The sequence below is a fragment of the Gracilinanus agilis genome, chromosome 6 (genome assembly GCF_016433145.1).
Source record: "Gracilinanus agilis isolate LMUSP501 chromosome 6, AgileGrace, whole genome shotgun sequence".
NCBI lineage: Eukaryota > Metazoa > Chordata > Mammalia > Didelphimorphia > Didelphidae > Gracilinanus > Gracilinanus agilis.
The window spans coordinates 45,699,145-45,716,157 of record NC_058135.1 but is presented as its reverse complement, the minus strand read 5'-3'; the positions used below and the strand labels follow the sequence as shown (position 1 = coordinate 45,716,157).

Genomic DNA, 17,013 nt, shown 5'->3' with positions numbered 1-17,013 from the left:
CTTTCTTTTTTAAAACCCTTCCTTTCTGTCTTAGTAACAACTCTAAGATAGGCTGATGGGATTAAGTGACTTGCCCAGGGTCACACAGCTAGGAAATGTCTTGAGTCGGGACCTCCCATCTCACTGAGTCCTGGCTCTGTGCTATGGAGCTGTCCCACACTACCTGAATTTCTCTAATGGCATTTTGTGCCATGATGGGGTTCTGTCTTTGGGATACATGTAGGAAAGTGTATATATAATGTTTGATCAATGGGAAAATATTCCCTTTCATATTTTAAACAGAATGTGTATTACTTTATATTTGTATATACACATACATTCATATATCCTTACATAATTGACATAGTGTATATGTGTTTGTATATCTAATTTTAATGTAATCCAAGCTTTAATAAGCTTTGATAGCTCTTAAGATTTTTCAAACATCGTGTAAATAGATATTCACACATACATAGCTAACAAGTATGGCATTTAATGAATGTCAATTTAGTTGAAATCAGGAAGACCTGGTTTTAAATCCTGCCCCTGACACTGAACTGCATGATCCTAGGCAAACCACTTATCTAAGACTCAGTTTCCAGCAAAATAGGACTCCCAGGTTGTTGTGACAATCAAATAGATAATGTCTGTAAAGTGCTTTGCAAACTCTCAAGCTCTAAATAAATACCAGTTAATTGTTTTTATTATATGGCATAGTTTGAGTGCTTCTGCATATCCATATCTGGGAATTGCTGTCCATGTAAATTTTAGACTTTTACAAAAATTTAAAGTTGTGACAGAAAGGCAATCCAAAAAAATCAAGGTTATATTTTCCTTGATTGCTGAAATTGTCGGAAGTGCTCTGAATTTGGAGTGCTGAGGTCTGGGCTCAAATGCCAGCTTGGAGACCTTTAAGTGAGTCATTCAACCTCTGAGACATCAGTTTCCTCATCTGTAAAATGGAGAGAATAGCACTAGGACTCCCCACCTTACAAAGCTTAGACAATTGATTTGTAACCTTAAAGACCTGTAGGATGTGAATTGTTATCGGTTGTTTTTTTAATAAGTAAATATTAAGAACAAAGCCACATGATACATACACATGTTGGAAAATAATGCTGTTTTAATAAGCAGAGCAAAAGTACATAAATAAATACATGACATCCTATAAAAATAGCCATTCACAATTCTAAAACATTATTGCCCACATAAAAACCATTCCTTTTTCACCTGATCACCTAGAGGTTTTTTAAAAAGCTAACTTCTCTGGGTCTATATCCACGCTTACTCAATTTCTTGTATTTTAAGCTTTCCTCAACTGAGTACTGCTTGACATTTGATTTATCTCAGCATTTCCTGTAATTCCCCCCCCCCCCCCCCCCAAAAAAAAAACAACAAAAAACCATTGAAGCTTTGCTTTAATGTGCAGAATCCTGGGTCGGCATGAGTCCCTCTCTCAGGCAGTTAATAGGAGAGAACAGCCTGAAAATAAAGCCTAGCCTCACCCACAGCAAGGCTCCATTGTCCAGGCTGAGCCAAACTCCACTAGACTAAAAGCTTTTCATTCCAAAATTCACCTTGTGATTTGCTTCCTAGCTAAAGGAAAGTGCCAAAGTTAATGGAAAGGACTAGATTGTTACTTAACCTCTGAGTTTTATGTCAGCAGCACTCTTGGAATCAGAGAATACTGGATTTAGAGCCGGAAGGGGCCTTAGAGATCTATCTAGGCCAACGCCTTCCCTTTAGAGGGAAAGTCAGTGAGGTGCCTCCTTTGTGGACACCCAGGACTCTAAATCCAACATTTTCTCTCCACCCTGTTCAAGCTGCCCTTTCTTAACCCTAAAGTGTTCTGTAAGCCAATTTTTATTGTAAATATCCTGAAATTCTCTGTAACAGCAAGCCTGGTTTGAGCTCCTTGTTGGTGGCTGCATTAGAGAAAGAGTTCTAGTGGTACTTAGGAATCCTTTTCTAATGTTTTGGGGTTAATACCAAAACTATGGGGTCATTAGAGCTCAAAAGGACTTTTCATCTGGCTCAACCATGGTTTACAGAGAAAGAAACTGAGGCCCAGAGAAGTAACTGACTTGCCCAAGTTCACAAAGGCAATCAATGGCAGGATTGGAACCAATCAGAACCATTTTCCACTAGGTCCACTCTGAGGGAGGAAATTCTAAATAATAAAAACTTTAGCTTACTACAGATTTCAGTCACGGAGTGTCAGCCATGTTTATAATGGGTCTCTTCTTTTTGATATAGTCAAGTTCAAGCAACATGCTACTTAATTTGTTGATTTCTGATTCTTTTTACTTTCCAACTGCATACAACAGACCACAGAAAAACATAAATTTTTGCCTTGTTTTATTTTACTGTCCTCACAAAAGAGTGGCCCAGAAGAACTCAAAGCTATAAACTAACTTGTCATAGTTTTCAGGTTTTAATTTTTGAAAATGTTTTTGCTTTTTTATCCAAAAGATATTTTTTTACATATACTAGCTCTCATTCCCATGGCAATATACTCTGAACTCTGTAGGCACTCAATAAATGTTTATTCTATTGTCCTAAAAGGAATTGTGAAACCACCCTAGTATTTTTGCCAAGAAAACTCCAAATGGGGTCATGAAGAGTCAGACATGAACGAAACGCCTAAACAACAATAACATTGAGAGGAAAAGAGCCATGTTCCCCAGAGCATCTATCATACTCCCAGAGAGTAGGTAGTTGATAAACTGTCGGCAGAAGTATGCCAACTGTCATTCTGCCAAGCTTGGTAGTCACAACTAGAAAGAAAAGAACATTTGCCTTGAGAAGTTTCTGTCTTTTTTTTTTTTTTTTTTTTTTTTTGCTGTAGTATCCAAAGTTTTAAGGCAACATTCCATAGCAGATTGGGCATGAGACTTACAGTCCAAGCCCTCCGGATCCAGATTCTCCCTTGGACAATTAACTAGCTGCATGAATCTGGGCAAGTGATAATTTCTTGGAGCCTCTGTTTTCTCATCTGAAAAAGGGAATACTGGCAGCACCTATTTCACAGGAGCATTGCAATGATAAAACAAGAGTGTGTGGAGTGCTTTGCAAAAGTGAAAGCACTGTATAAAAGTGAGCTATTTTTATTATTGTCAAATGCATGTTTCCATCAAAATGATGACTGAGTATGCCAACTCCAGGAGATAGTAGTATCTGGACAGGGCAGCCATTTCCATGGCTCAGCCAAAGTGTCATATTGTCAAAGAACCCAGCCAAGCAACTGTTCTTTGTCCTTGGAGTCAGATTTCCTGGTAAGTCCATCAGCATTTACAACATCATGGAACAGCTCGCCCCTGGGGAAGAGTGAGCATCACTTGCCAGAAAGGGGCTGCTGAAAAAAGAAGGACTGAGACCTCATGGTGCCCCCATCCTGTCCCAGCTGCTTCTTTATTTGTGACTGAAAAACAAAGCCAGAAAAAAGAAAGCTCAGACACACTTGTGAAAATCATTCCTCCTTGCATAACTCCAGTGATAATACTGACATACATAGTATATGTTAAGAAGTTTTACAAATGTGAAATAATATAAATACTAAATGTACTTAATTATAGATTTATATCTATGTATACACACCAATGCTATTTATCTAGTTACATGCATAACCAGGAAAATGTTTGTTTTTTTTTTCATTTTAGAACCAATACTGTTTATTGATTCCATGGCAGAATAGCAGTAAGGGCTAAGCAAAGGAGGTTAAGTGACTTGCCTCGGCTCACACAGCTGGGAGGTATCTTAAAGGCAGATTTAAACCCAGGACTTCATCATTTCTAGGCTTGGTTTTCGACCCACTTAGCTGTTCCTGCATCTAGGAATTTCTTGATAAGGATGATAGATATTTGTACCAAATATATATATTTGTATGGCTTCCAGAACTGTTATTGTATGAAATATGTTATTAGCCACAGACCTAGATAATAACTTGTAAACAAAACACAATGTAAAAGCAGCATGTACAATGGCAATTTTTTTCTTTTACCAATCATTCCACCTTCCTGGGAAGTAGTCACAAAAGAAAAGCTTTCCTTCCCAATCAACACAACTGGTTGTTAATTATGGCAACCAGTCACTTTTCAGGCTGCCTCTGAGCGTCTTAGAAATTGGCATCCCCATTTGGAGAAATGTGCCGAATTCTTATCATAGGATCTCCCATTCCCAATGTTCTCAGCCTATAGACTGGGCTGGTTTCTAGAGAGAGCAGAATGACATCCAGCCTTCCCTCAGAAAAGTAAATAAACCACAAAATTACAGACCTATCTGCATTGGAAAAGGAAGTGCCCTTATCCCAGAGTTCCTGGAATTAAATGAGTGAAAATCACCTGCCAGGTCCTTCTCTCCCACCCCACAGGCCAGCCTGCAGGTGATCTGTTTTCTTCTAAGTTTGAAAAAATTGCAAATGGGATTTGAAAGAAAGAGCATTTTAGAAGGGTTAGCACAGCAGGCAGGGCAGGTCTTGATAAATTACCATTTTCCATCGTAGTATCTTAATCCATTCATCTGCTTCCACTCCTGTTTTTGCACATAAATAAAAAGTTCTATATGGAAATACTAAGCTGTTGGGGAAGGAAAAAAGCAATAGTTTAGATACAGGAAGAGCATCTCTCCTCCCCTAACTCCCATCTCCTTCCCCCATTTTTCTTAAAGGAAAGGAACTTAGTAAAAGGTTCAGTTATATATATATATATTTATTTAATTTCTTTTTTTTAAACATTTATTAATATTCATTTTTAACCTGTTTACATACTTTATGCCCCTACTTTCCCCTTTATCCCCCGCTCTCCCCCTACCCCTGGCCAACTCACATTTCCACTGGTTGTAACATGTGTCCTTATTCAGGGCCTATTTCCATATGTTGTTAGTTGCATTGGTATGGCCCTTTCGAGTCCACATCCTCAATCATGTCCGCCTCAACCCATGCATTCAAGCAATTGTTTATCTTCTATGTTTCCTCTCCTGCAGATCTTCCTCTGAATGTGGGTAGTGTTCTTTACAATAAATCCCTCAGAGCTGTCTTGTGTCATTGCATTGTTGCTGGTACAGAAGTCCATTACATTCGATTTTACCACAGTGTATCAGTCTCTGTGTACAATGTTCTTCTGGCTCTGCTCCTTTCGCTCTGCATCAGTTTCTGGAAGTCTCTCCAGTTCATCTGGAACTCCTCCAGTTTATTATTCCTTTTAGCACAATAGTATTCCATCACAAGCATATACCAGTTTGTTCAGCCATTCCCCAATTGAAGGGCATACCCTCCCTTTCCAGTTCTTTGCCACTACAAAAAGTGCAACAATAAATATTTTCATAAAAGTCTGTTTATCTATGATCTCTTTGGGGTACAAACCCAGCAATGGTATGGCTGGATCAAAGGGCAGGCAGTCTTTTATAGCCCTTTGAGCATAGTTCCAAATTGCCAACCAAAATGGTTGGATCAGTTCACAGCTCCACCAGCAATGCATTAATGTCCCAATTTTGCCACATCCCCTCCAGCATTCATTACTCTCCCCTTCTTTCATTTTAGCCAATCTGCTAGGTGTGAGGTGATACCTCAGAGTTGTTTTGATTTGCATTTCTCTAATTATTAGAGATTTAGAACACTTTCTCATGTGCTTATCGATACTTTTGATTTCTTTACCTGAAAATTGCCTATTTTTCAATTGGGGAATGGCTTGATTTTTTATACAATTGATTTAACTCCTTGTATATTTGAGTAATTAGACCCTATCAGAGTTTTTTGTTATAAAGATTTTTTCCCAATTTGTTGTTTCCCTTCTGATTTTGACTACATTATTTTTGTTTGTACAAAAGCTTTTTAGCTTAATATAATCAAAACCATTTAATTTACATTTTGTAATTTTCTCTAACTCTTGCTTGGTTTTAAAGTCTTTCCTTTCCCAGAGATCTGACAGGTATACTATTTTGTGTTCACTTAACTTATTTATAGTTTCCCTCTTTATATTCAGGTCATTCACCCATACTGAATTTATCTTGGTGTAGGGTGTGAGATGTTGATCTAAACCTAATCTCTCCCATATTGTTTTCCAAATTTCCCAGCAGTTTTTGTCAAATAGTGGATTCATGTCCCAAAAGATGGGCTCTTTGGGTTTATCATACACTGTCTTGCTGATGTCATTTACCCCAAGTCTATTCCACTGATCCTCCCTTCCTTCTATCTCTTAGCCAGTACCATATTCTTTTGATGACTGCTGCTTTATAGTATAGTTTAATATCTGGTACTGCTAGGCCCCCTTCCTTCACATTTTTTTTTCATTATTTCCCTTGATATTCTTGATCTTTTGTTATTCCAAATGAAGTTTGTTATAGTTTTTCCTAATTCAGTAAAAAAGTTTTTTGGTAATTTGATAGGTATGGCGCTAAATAGGTAAATTAATTTGGGTAGAATGGTCATTTTTATTATGTTAGCTCATCCTACCCATGAGCAGTCAATGGCTTTCCAATTGTTTAGATCCAGTTTTATTTGTTTGGAAAGTGTTTTGCAGTTGTTTTCCTATAATTGCTGTGTTTGTTTTGGTAGATAGATTCCCAAGTATTTTATATTGTCTAGGGTGATTTTAAATGGTGTTTCTCTTTCTACCTCTTGCTGCTCTAATGTGTAGGAAATGTATAGAAATGCTGATGATTTATGTGCATTTATTTTGTATCCTGCAACTTTGCTAAAGTTGTTGATTATTTCTACCAGCCTCTTAGTTGATTCTCTAGGATTTTTTAAGTAGATTATCATATCATCTGCAAAGAGTGATAGTCTCCTCATTGCCTATTTTGATACCTTCAATTTCTTTTTCTTCTCTAATTGCAACTGTGCTAGTGTTTCTAGTACTATGTTGAATAATAGAGGTGATCATGGGCATCCTTGTTTTACTCCTGATCTTATTGAGAAGGCTTCTAATTTATCCCCATTGCATATGATGCTTGTTAATGGTTTTAGGTATATACTGTTCATTATTTTTAGGAAAGATCCTTCTATTCCTATACTTTTCAGTGTTTTCAATAGGAATGGATACTGTATTTTGTCAAAGGCTTTTTCAGCATCTATTGAGAATATCATGTGATTTTTGTTTGTTAGACTGTTGTTATTGTCAATTATGTGGATGGTTTTCCTAATGTTGAACCATCCTTGCATTCCTGTTATAAATCCCACCTGATCATGGTGGATGATCCTCTTGATCACCTGCTGGAGTCTCTTTGCTAGTATTCTATTTAAGATTTTTGCATCTATGTTCATTAGGGTGATTGGTCTAGAGTTTTCTTTCTCTGTTTTTGGTCTACCTGGCTTTGGAATCAGTATTATATTTGTGTCATAAAAGGAATTTGGTAGGACTCCTTCTTTGCTTATCATATCAAATAATTTGTATAGTGTTGGGATTAGTTGCTCTTTGAATGTCTGATAGAATTCACTTGTGAATCCATCAGGTCCTGGTGATTTTTTCTTAGGGAGTTCTTTGATGGCTTGTTCAATTTTTATTTCTGATATGGGATTATTTAGGTATTCTATTTCTTCTGCTGTTAATCTAGGCAATTTATATTTTTGTAGATATTCATCCATATCTCCTAAATTGTCATATTTGTTGCCATGTAATTGGGCGAAATAATAGTTTTTAATGATTGCCTTAATTTCCCCTTCATTAGAGGTGAGGTCTCCCTTTTCATCTTTAATACTGTCAATTTGGTTTTCTTCTTTCCTTTTTCTTATTAGATTGACCAGTACTTTGTCTATTTTATCTGTTTTTTCAAAATACCAGCTTCTAGTCTTATTTATTAATTCAATAGTTCTTTTACTTTTGATTTTATTAATTTCTCCCTTAATTTTTAGTATTTCTAACTTAGTTTTCATCTGAGGGTTTTTTATTTGTTCACTTTCTAATTTTTTGAGTTGTATACCCAAATCATTAATCTCTGCCCTCCTTAATTTGTTAATATATGCATTCAAGGATATAAATTTCCCCCTGAGTACTGCCTTGGCTGCATCCCACAGAGTTTGGTAGGATGTCTCATCATTGTAATTCTCTTCAATGAAATTGTTGGTTGTTTCTATGATTTCTACTTTGATAAATTGGTTTTGGAGAATCATATTGTTTAATTTCCAATTGGTTTTTGATTTGCCTGTCCAGGTGCCCTTACTAATTATTATTTTTATTGCATTATGATCTGAGAAGGTTACATTTATTATTTCTGCTCTTTTGCATTTGTTTGCAATGATTCTATGTCCTATTACATGGTCAATCTTTGTGAATGTACCATGTGCAGCTGAAAAGAATATGTATTCCTTTTTGTCCCTATTTATTTTTTTCCACATATCCATTAAATCTAATTTTTCTAGGACTTCATTCATCTCTCTTACTTCTTTCTTATTTATTTTTTGGTTAGATTTATCTAGATCTGAAAGAGGAATATTTAGATCTCCCACTATTATGGTTTTACTATCTATTTCCTTCTTGAGCTCTGCCAGTTTCTCCTTTATGAATTTGGATGCTATACCACTTGGTGCATACGTATTGAGCAGTGTTATTTCCTCATTGTTTATACTGCCTTTAATCAGGATGTAATGACCTTCCCTGTCTTTTTTAATCATATCTATTTTTACTTTGGCTTTGTCAGAGATCATAGTAGCCACTCCTGCCTTCTTTTTTTCATTTGACGCCCAAAAGATTTTGCTCAAGCCCTTAACCTTAAACTTGTGTGTGTCTACCCACCTCATATGTGTTTCTTGTAGACAACATATGGTAGGATTTTGGTTTCTGATCCATTCTGCTATTTGCTTCCGTTTTATGAGTAAGTTCATCCCATTCACATTCAGAGTTACAATTATCAGTTGTGCATTCACTGACATTTTTGTATCCTCCCCTAGACCCACCCCTTCTTCTTTCACTATTTTCTTTTAAACCAGTGATTTGCTTTGAGCCAGTATCCCTTATCCCCTCCCTTGATTGACTTCCCTTTCTGCCCCCTCCCTTGTTATTCCCCTATTTTTGTTTTTTAAAGGCCTCATGAATTCCCTCCCCCTTGTTCTCCCCTCCCTTTTTTGACCTCCCCACTCCCCTGCTCCCTTTGGTTTGTCCCTTCTGACTTTCTCAGTAGGGTTAGATAGAGTTTTTTATCCGGATGGATAGTATAGCTACTCTTCCCTCTCCGGGTTGATTACACTGAGAGTAAGGTTTGATTATTCCCTCTTAATGCTCTCTTTCTCTCCTTATAATAGTATTTATCTCCTCCCCTTCCCATGCCCTCTTTGTGTGTAATAGAATATCCTGTTTTTCTTATTTACTCAGATTTTTCTTGGTGTCCCCTACTATTCCCCCCCTCTTTTCCACCCCCCATATCATCTTAGACCATTTAGTATCCTATCCTCTCCCTATGAATTATTCTTCTGGTTGCTATAATAGTGAATATTATAATAATGAATAGAGTTCACTACAGAGAATTATACATAGCATTTCTCCACATAGGAATACAGATAATTAGATCTTACTGAGGCCCTTAAAAAGGCAAATTTAAAAAATTATAAGTTTTCTTTCTTTTCCCTCTGTTTCTTATTTACCTTTTCATGTTTCTCTTGATTTTTGTGGTTGGGTATCAAACTTTCCATTTATTCCTGCTCTCTTTTGTGCAAAAACTTGGAAATCTTCAATTTTGTTGAATGCCCATACTTTCCCCTGGAAGTATATAGTCAGTTTCAATGGGTAGTTGATCCGTGGTTGCAGGCCCAGCTCTGTTGCCTTTCTGAATATCATGTTCCAAGGCTTGTGGTCTTTTAGTGTGGAGGCTGCTAGATCCTGTGTGATCCTGATTGGTGCTCTTTGATATTTGAATTGTCTCTGGCTTCTTGTAAGATTTTTTTCTTTTTCTTGAAAGCTCTTGAATTTCACTATTATATTCCTTGGTGTTGACTTTTCTGTGTCCAGTGTAGAGGGTGATCTATGGATCCTTTCAATGTCTATATTTTGCCCTCTTGTTGTAGAACTTCAGGGCAATTTTGCTGAATAATTTCTTTAATTATGTAGTCCACATTTCTATTAATTTCTGGTTTTTCTGGACGGCCAATGATTCTCAAATTGTCTCTTCTCGACCGGTTTTCTTGGTCTGTCACTTTCTCATTAAGATATTTCATGTTTCCTTCTATTTTATCAGTCTTTTGACTTTGTTTTATTTGTTCTTGTTGTCTTGAGAGATCATTGTGTTCTAATTTTTCAATTCTAGCCTTTAAGGACTAGTTTTCGGCTATAATCTTTTGGTTTTCAGCTATAATCTTTTGGTTTTCCTTTTCAATCTGCTCATTTCTGGTGTTCAATTTGCTTATCAGTTCATTTGATTTCTGAGCCTCACTTTCCAATTGCAAAATTCTTCCTTTTAAGCTGTTATTTTCTTGCCAGATCTCTTCCATCTTCTTCAACATCTCATTTTTGAACTCTTTAATAGCTTGTGACCAGCTTTCATTTTTTTGGTAAGATTTGGATATGATGACTTGTTTGTCCTCCTCTGTTGTCTTGATTTTCTCTGTGTAAAAGTTGTCGAGTGTTACAGAGTTCTTCTTGATAATCTTTCTCTTCTGGGGTTCCCGATTTTGGCTTGCCATCGTTAGCCCCGCCCCTTTTCAGCTTTGTCTTCTCACTCAAGGTCTGCCTGCGCTTTCTAAGCTCCTGGGGCTCCGGTCTTCTTGTCCTTGGGGTCAGGCCTCCTGGTTGTCCCTGGTCTGCCCCTCTGCCCGAGGCTCCTTCAGCAGTCTCAGGGGCTGCTTCCACAGCCTCACTCCCGTCTGCTCTGGGTCTTTATTCAAGCCTAGGGCACTGCCTTCACCCGCACAGACGTTAGGGAAAGTCTCTGCGTTAGAGATCTTCATTCTCACTTAGGGCACTGTCTTCACCCACTCAGAAACTAGGGAAAGTCCGTGGGCTGGAGATCTTTATTCGCACCTGGGGTGATGCCCCTTCACCTGTGCAGAAGCTCAGGAAAGTCCCTGTGTTAGAGATCTTTGTCCCGGCCCGAGGCAGTGCCTTCACCGGCACAGAGGCTTGGGGAAAGTCTGTGCACGCCCCCCAGCCACTTGGGTTCCCTCCTCTTGCAGCACACAGGTACAAGCCCTGGGGCTGGTAGTGATTTACTGGTTACCCCAGTTTTCACTCTTGTGCATTGGCCTTTGCATTGTGCGAGGTGTGTGGTGTGGGGGGTGGGTGGGAGTGGGAGGGGCTTCTTCCTCTCGTGTTTTAGTGAGAGCTGTTTCACCCCTTTATAGCATGGAGATGCCCCGATTCTGCGTACCTTCAATGCTGTGCCCTGTTGTGGGGTTCTTTCGTTCGTCTGGGTTCGTTTTTATTTCCCCTTGAGGAGTCCTGTATGCTTCGGTTAGGAGAGATTGAGCAGCTGCTCCTTATTCTGCTGCCATCTTAACCGGAAGTCTCAACTCCCCTGGTTCAGTTATATTTTGAAAGGACTTTGGTCTAGGAAGCAATGGCTTGAGGCTTACTAGAAGAGGGGCAGGGCTGCCAAAATTCCATAATTAGGACAGGCCATGTTCTCCTTTTCTAATGAGAATCCAAAGACAAGAAAGCCAAGGTTTAGGCTGCTTCCAAAACCTTTCACAAGTTCTTCCATGGGATGGGCATAAGGTAATACCATTGTCCCCTTCATCCATCTCATCTCTCAGAAGATTCCTAGTCAGAGCTATCATTTGATTTGAAGAATAGACCAAGACAGAGAAAGACACTGCCTATTGCTTGCCAGGACTACCGAGGCCAATGTTTCCCTACAGAAGCCTATAGATTCTCTTTGTGTTCATCTGGCATGATAAAATGTTGTCCTACATATATGAAGGCAGCAAGTCTCTCAACATGAATTTTCAGCTCAGGGAGAAAATCAGCTAGCTCACTCTAGATCTATTTAAAGAACAGGCAGGTCACTTGCCTATCTCCTTGGTTACAAAGTCAAAGTAACTTGATTTACAAATGTGGTTCTGGATTTTATCTCCTCCCTTGCTACTGTCTCAGTAACTGTTGAGAACAAGCTAACAAGCAGTGAGCATTTACAAAATGCCTACTACGTGTGAGAATGTAAAACCAAAAAAAAAAAAAATAGTGAATACAAAGTAATTGGGGAAATGGGGATAGATAGTATGTGTGGAAAGCCAGAAAGCTAAACTTTGAAGAGAGTGAAGGATTCTAAGGGATAGACATGAGGAAGTCCAGGCACAAAATGTTGGTGTTGAAAGCATGGAGATAGGATCGTGTTCCAGAAAGAGAAAGAAAGCCACTTTTGCTGTACTATTGAATAAATTATGTTGAATGAATGATGCCTGGACAGGTAGGCTGAAGTCTGAATGGAAAGGGCTTCAAATGCCCACTAGAGGAGGTTAAATGTGTCTTAGAGACAATGGGATGCCAATAGAGGTTGTTCAGCATATTAGCAGGGGAAATATTGAATGTGTAATTAAAATGAGAAAACTGGATCACTTTTCCTTGTTGCTTTCAGGTGGTATCTTGGGAACTCTTCATACAGTCACTGAGGCCAAGGCTCTCATGTCACAAACCTTTCAGCACATTAGGAATGTCTAGGCATGTCTATGATCTTTTATTCTTTTGTTAGAAAAGGGATGGGTAAGAATTTTCTCTTTCTATCACTACTTACCAGAAACAGTTGACTTTTTCCTGTGTGTAATCAAATTGTACAGCCGAGCATTCGGTTAGATCTAGTGTCCGAATTGGCTCTGGTGTCTGGAAAATAAGACAGAGGATCCTGTTTGAATGTGAAGACTCTTGGAGCCTGTCCATTGCTCATATTCCCCAGTAAGCCCTCCCCAAGATGACTATGGTAGCTTCCACCAAGGGACACCAAAAAAAGGTTTTATTTGGAAGAATCACCTGCTAAGTTTTTTAACAGATGCATCAAAGAGAGATGGATTTGGATTTCCCACTTTAGTTTCATGTGGAAGGATTTTTACATATTAGAGACAGAAACATTCTTCTTCCATAGCTTCTGACTCAGTCACCATGTGTCAAATGGAAGGAGCAGGGGTCGGCAATGTATGGCTCTTTCTGCAGGAGCCATAAAGTCAATTTTTTTCAGGCACTGTTACAGGAGCGCGCACTGTGAGCACTGTGCGGCTCTCACGAAATTACATTTTAAAAAATGTGGCATTTATGGCTCTCATGGTCAAAAAGGTAGCTGACCCCTGGGAAGGAGAGTAGGAATCAGGAGACCTGGGTGCTAAGGTTCTACCTGCTGTTAAATATTATGGGACCTTAACTGATATTTAAATGATTATAACTCTGGCCAGTCCACCTTTTTATTTGTTACAATGCTAACTATGTAACTTGGAGTGTCTGTGAATATCTTTGGGCCTCAAATTCCTTATCCAATCGAACCCAGTCCAAGTTTATAAATCCATCTGGACTCAATTACCTCATCCAAACCAGGAAAATCCAATCTAATAAATATTTTTAATTAAATGTTTTTATTTTTAAAATTTTTCCATGATTCATGTTTTTTCCCTCCTCTCATCTCTCCCCACTTTCCATAGTTGACAAGCAATTCCACTAGGTTTTATATATATATATATGAGTTTGAGTGATTATAGATATTATTCATTTAAAAAATCCTTTAAAACCCAAACCTCAAGGCTTCCAGGTTAAGATGGGGGCAGAGTAAAAAGCAGCTCTTAACCTCTCCTGACCGAAACATACAGGACTCCTCAAGGAGACATAAAAACAAGTCCAGACGAACGGAGGGACCCCACAACAGGGTGCAGTGTGGAAGGTATGTGGAATCGGGACATTTCTGTGCTATAAAGGGGTGAAACAGCTCTCACTAAATCGCGGGCTGAGCAACCACCCCCCCACCCCCACCCCCTCCACACTCACCACCTATAGCGCCAAAGCCAGCTAAAAACAAATAGAGCAAGTTTAGGGCACCCATTGAGTCATTAGCAGCTCCAGGGCCTGTTCCTGAGAGCAGCAAGATTTAGGACCCCAAAAAGCTAAAGAACGCACACGGACTTTGAGCGCGGACACAGAGCATAGGCGCCGGTGGAGGCGCGGGTGGAGGCAGTCACAGACATGAGCTAAGGCTCTGAAACCCTGAGTAAGGAACCAGTGAAGACGGGTATACGACTGTGGAAGCAGCTCCCTGAGATTTGTAAAGGAACCTCCAGCAGAGGATCAAGCAAGGGGGTCCACCAGGGGACTTGACCTTGAGAAAAACCAGACCTCAGACCTCAGGAGCCAAAAGACCACAGACAAACCCTGAGCGCGAGGATAAAGCTGAGAAGCTGCTGGGCTAATGATGGCTACCCAGAATCAGGAAGTTCAGAAGAGAAAGATAAACAACAAGAAAAAGAAATCTTTAACACTCGACAACTTTTACAGAGAAAATCCAGGTAACCGAGCAAACAGAGGAGGAGAACAAACAAGATTTTTGTGTGACTCCAGAGAAGACACTATCTCCATCTCCTGAGGAAATCTCTAAAATTCTGGTTTACAGATCAATATTTATAAAAAGTATATTCTTATTTTGGAATCCCCAGACTGATAATGACTGATAAGCATCCGGACCCTACCAAAATAAGGAAAACTGGTCACAAGCTCTTGAAGAGTTCAAAACTGAGATGATGAGAAAGTTGGAAAAGATTTGGTTAGAGAAATGGGAAATAGCTCAAAAGGAAATCAGGCAAGAAAATAACAGTTTAAAAGGCAGAATTTCGCAATTGGAAAGTGAGGCTCAGAAATGAAATGAACTGATAAGCAAATTGAACACCAGAAATGACCAGATTGAAAAGGAAAACCAAAAGATTATAGCCAAAAACCAAAAGATTACAGCCAAAAACCAGTCCTGAAAAGCTAGAATTGAACAATTAGAAGCTAATGATCTCTCAAGACAACAAGAACAAATAAAACAAAGCCAAAAGACTGAAAAAATAGAAGGAAACATGAAATATCTCAATGAGAAAGTGACAGACCAAGAAAATCAGTCTAGAAGAGACAATTTGAGAATCATTGGCCATCCAGAAAAACCAGAAATTAATAGAAACCTGGAGTCCATACTAAAAGAAATTATTCAGCAAAATTGCCCTAAAATCCTACAACAAGAGGGCAATATAGACATTGAAAGGATCCATAGATCACCCTCTACACTCGATCCAGATTAGACAATGCCCAGGAATATAATAGTGAAATTCAAGAGCTTCCAAGTAAAAGAAAAAATCTTAGAAGAAGCCAGAAAGAGACAATTCAAATACCAAGGAGCACCAATCAGGATCACACAGGATCTAGCAGCCTCCACGCTAAAAGACCGCAAGGCTTGGAATATGATATTCAGAAAGGCAACAGAGCTGGGCCTGCAACCACGGATCAACTACCCATTGAAACTGACTATATACTTCCAGGGGAAAGTATGGGCATTCAACAAAATTGAAGATTTCCAAGTATTTGCACAGAAAAGACCAGGGCTAAATGGAAAGTTTGATATCCAACCACAAAGATCAAGAGAAACATGAAAAGATAAATAAGAAACAGAGGGGAAAGAAAAAAAACTCATAATTTTTAAATTTGCCTTTTTAAGGGCCTCAGTAAGATCTAATTATCTGTATTCCTATGTGGAGAAATGCTATGTATAATTCTCTGTAGTGAACTCTATTCACTATTATAGTATTCACTATTATAGTAATCAGAAGAATAATTCACAGGGAGAGGGTGGAATACTAAATGGTCGAAGATGACATGGGGGGGTGGAAAAGGGGGGGGCGAATAGTAGGGGACACCAAGAGAAACTTGAGTGAATAAGAAAAATAGGATATTCTATTACACACAAAGAGGGCATGGGAAGGAGAGGGGAAAAATACTATTATAAGAAGGAGAGGAAGAGAGCATTAAGAAGTAATATTTAATCCTTACTCTCAGTGTAATCACCCCGGAGAGGGAAGACTATATTATCCACTGGGATGTAAAACTCTTATCTAACCCTACTGAGAAAGTCATAAGGGATAAACCAAGGGGAGCAGGGGAGTGGGGAGGTCAAAGGGAAGGGAGAAGAAGGGGGAGGGAATTCATTAGGCCTTTAAAAACAAAAAGAGGGGGATAATAAGGGAGGGGATAGAAAGGGAAGTTAATCAAGGGAGGGGATAAGGGATATTGGCTCAAAGCAAACCACTGGTTTAAAAGGAAATAGTTTTAGAAGAAGGGGTAGGAATAGGAGAGGATACGAAAATGTCAGCGAATGCACAACTTATAATTATAACTCTGAATGTGAATGGGATGAACTCTCTCATAAAACGGAAGCAAATAGCAGAGTGGATTAGAAACCAAACTCCTACCATATGTTGTCTACAAGAAACACACATGAGGCGGGTGGACATACACAAGTTTAAGGTTCAGGGTTTGAGCAAAATCTTTTGGGCATCAAATGAGAAAAAGAAGGCAGGAGTGGCTATTATGATTTCTGACAAAGCCAAAGTAAAAATAGATATGATTAAAAAAGACAGGGAAGGTCATTACATCCTGATTAAAGGCAGTATAAACAATGAGGAAATAACATTGCTCAATACGTATGTACCAAGTGGTATAGCATCCAATTTCATAAAGGAGAAACTGGCAGAGCTCAAGAAGGAAATAGATAGTAAAACCATAATAGTGGGAGATCTAAATATTCCTCTTTCAGATCTAGATAAATCAAACCTAAAAAAATAAATAAGAAAGAGGTAAGAGAGGTGAATGAAGTCCTAGAAAAATTAGATTTAATGGATATGTGGAGAAAAATAAACAGGGACAAAAAGGAATACACCTTCTTCTCAGCTGCACATGGTACATTCACAAAGACTGACCACGTTATAGGGCATAGAATCATTGCAAACAAATGCAAAAGAGCAAAAATAATAAATGTAACCTTCTCAGATCATAATGCAATAAAAATAATAATTCGTAAGGGCACTTGGACAGGAAAATCAAAAACTAATTGGAAATTAAATAACATGATTTTGCAAAACCAATTTGTCAAAGAAGAAATCATAGAAACAATCAA

The 17,013-nt window shown here is 38.5% G+C and overlaps 1 protein-coding gene across 1 annotated transcript in view; it reads right to left on the bottom strand.

The window, feature by feature from the left end:
- Positions 1-970: 970 nt before the first annotated feature.
- DAPP1 (dual adaptor of phosphotyrosine and 3-phosphoinositides 1) overlaps positions 971-17,013 on the bottom strand; it is an 87,022-nt gene continuing 70,979 nt past the window's right edge. The window contains exons 7-9 of the mRNA XM_044680997.1: positions 12,631-12,716; positions 4,466-4,553; positions 971-3,400 (exon numbers count right to left, since the gene is read on the bottom strand). Coding sequence (XP_044536932.1) covers positions 3,314-3,400; positions 4,466-4,553; positions 12,631-12,716 — 261 coding nt within the window. The 3' untranslated portion in view covers positions 971-3,313. The remainder of the gene's footprint in view (positions 3,401-4,465; positions 4,554-12,630; positions 12,717-17,013) is intronic.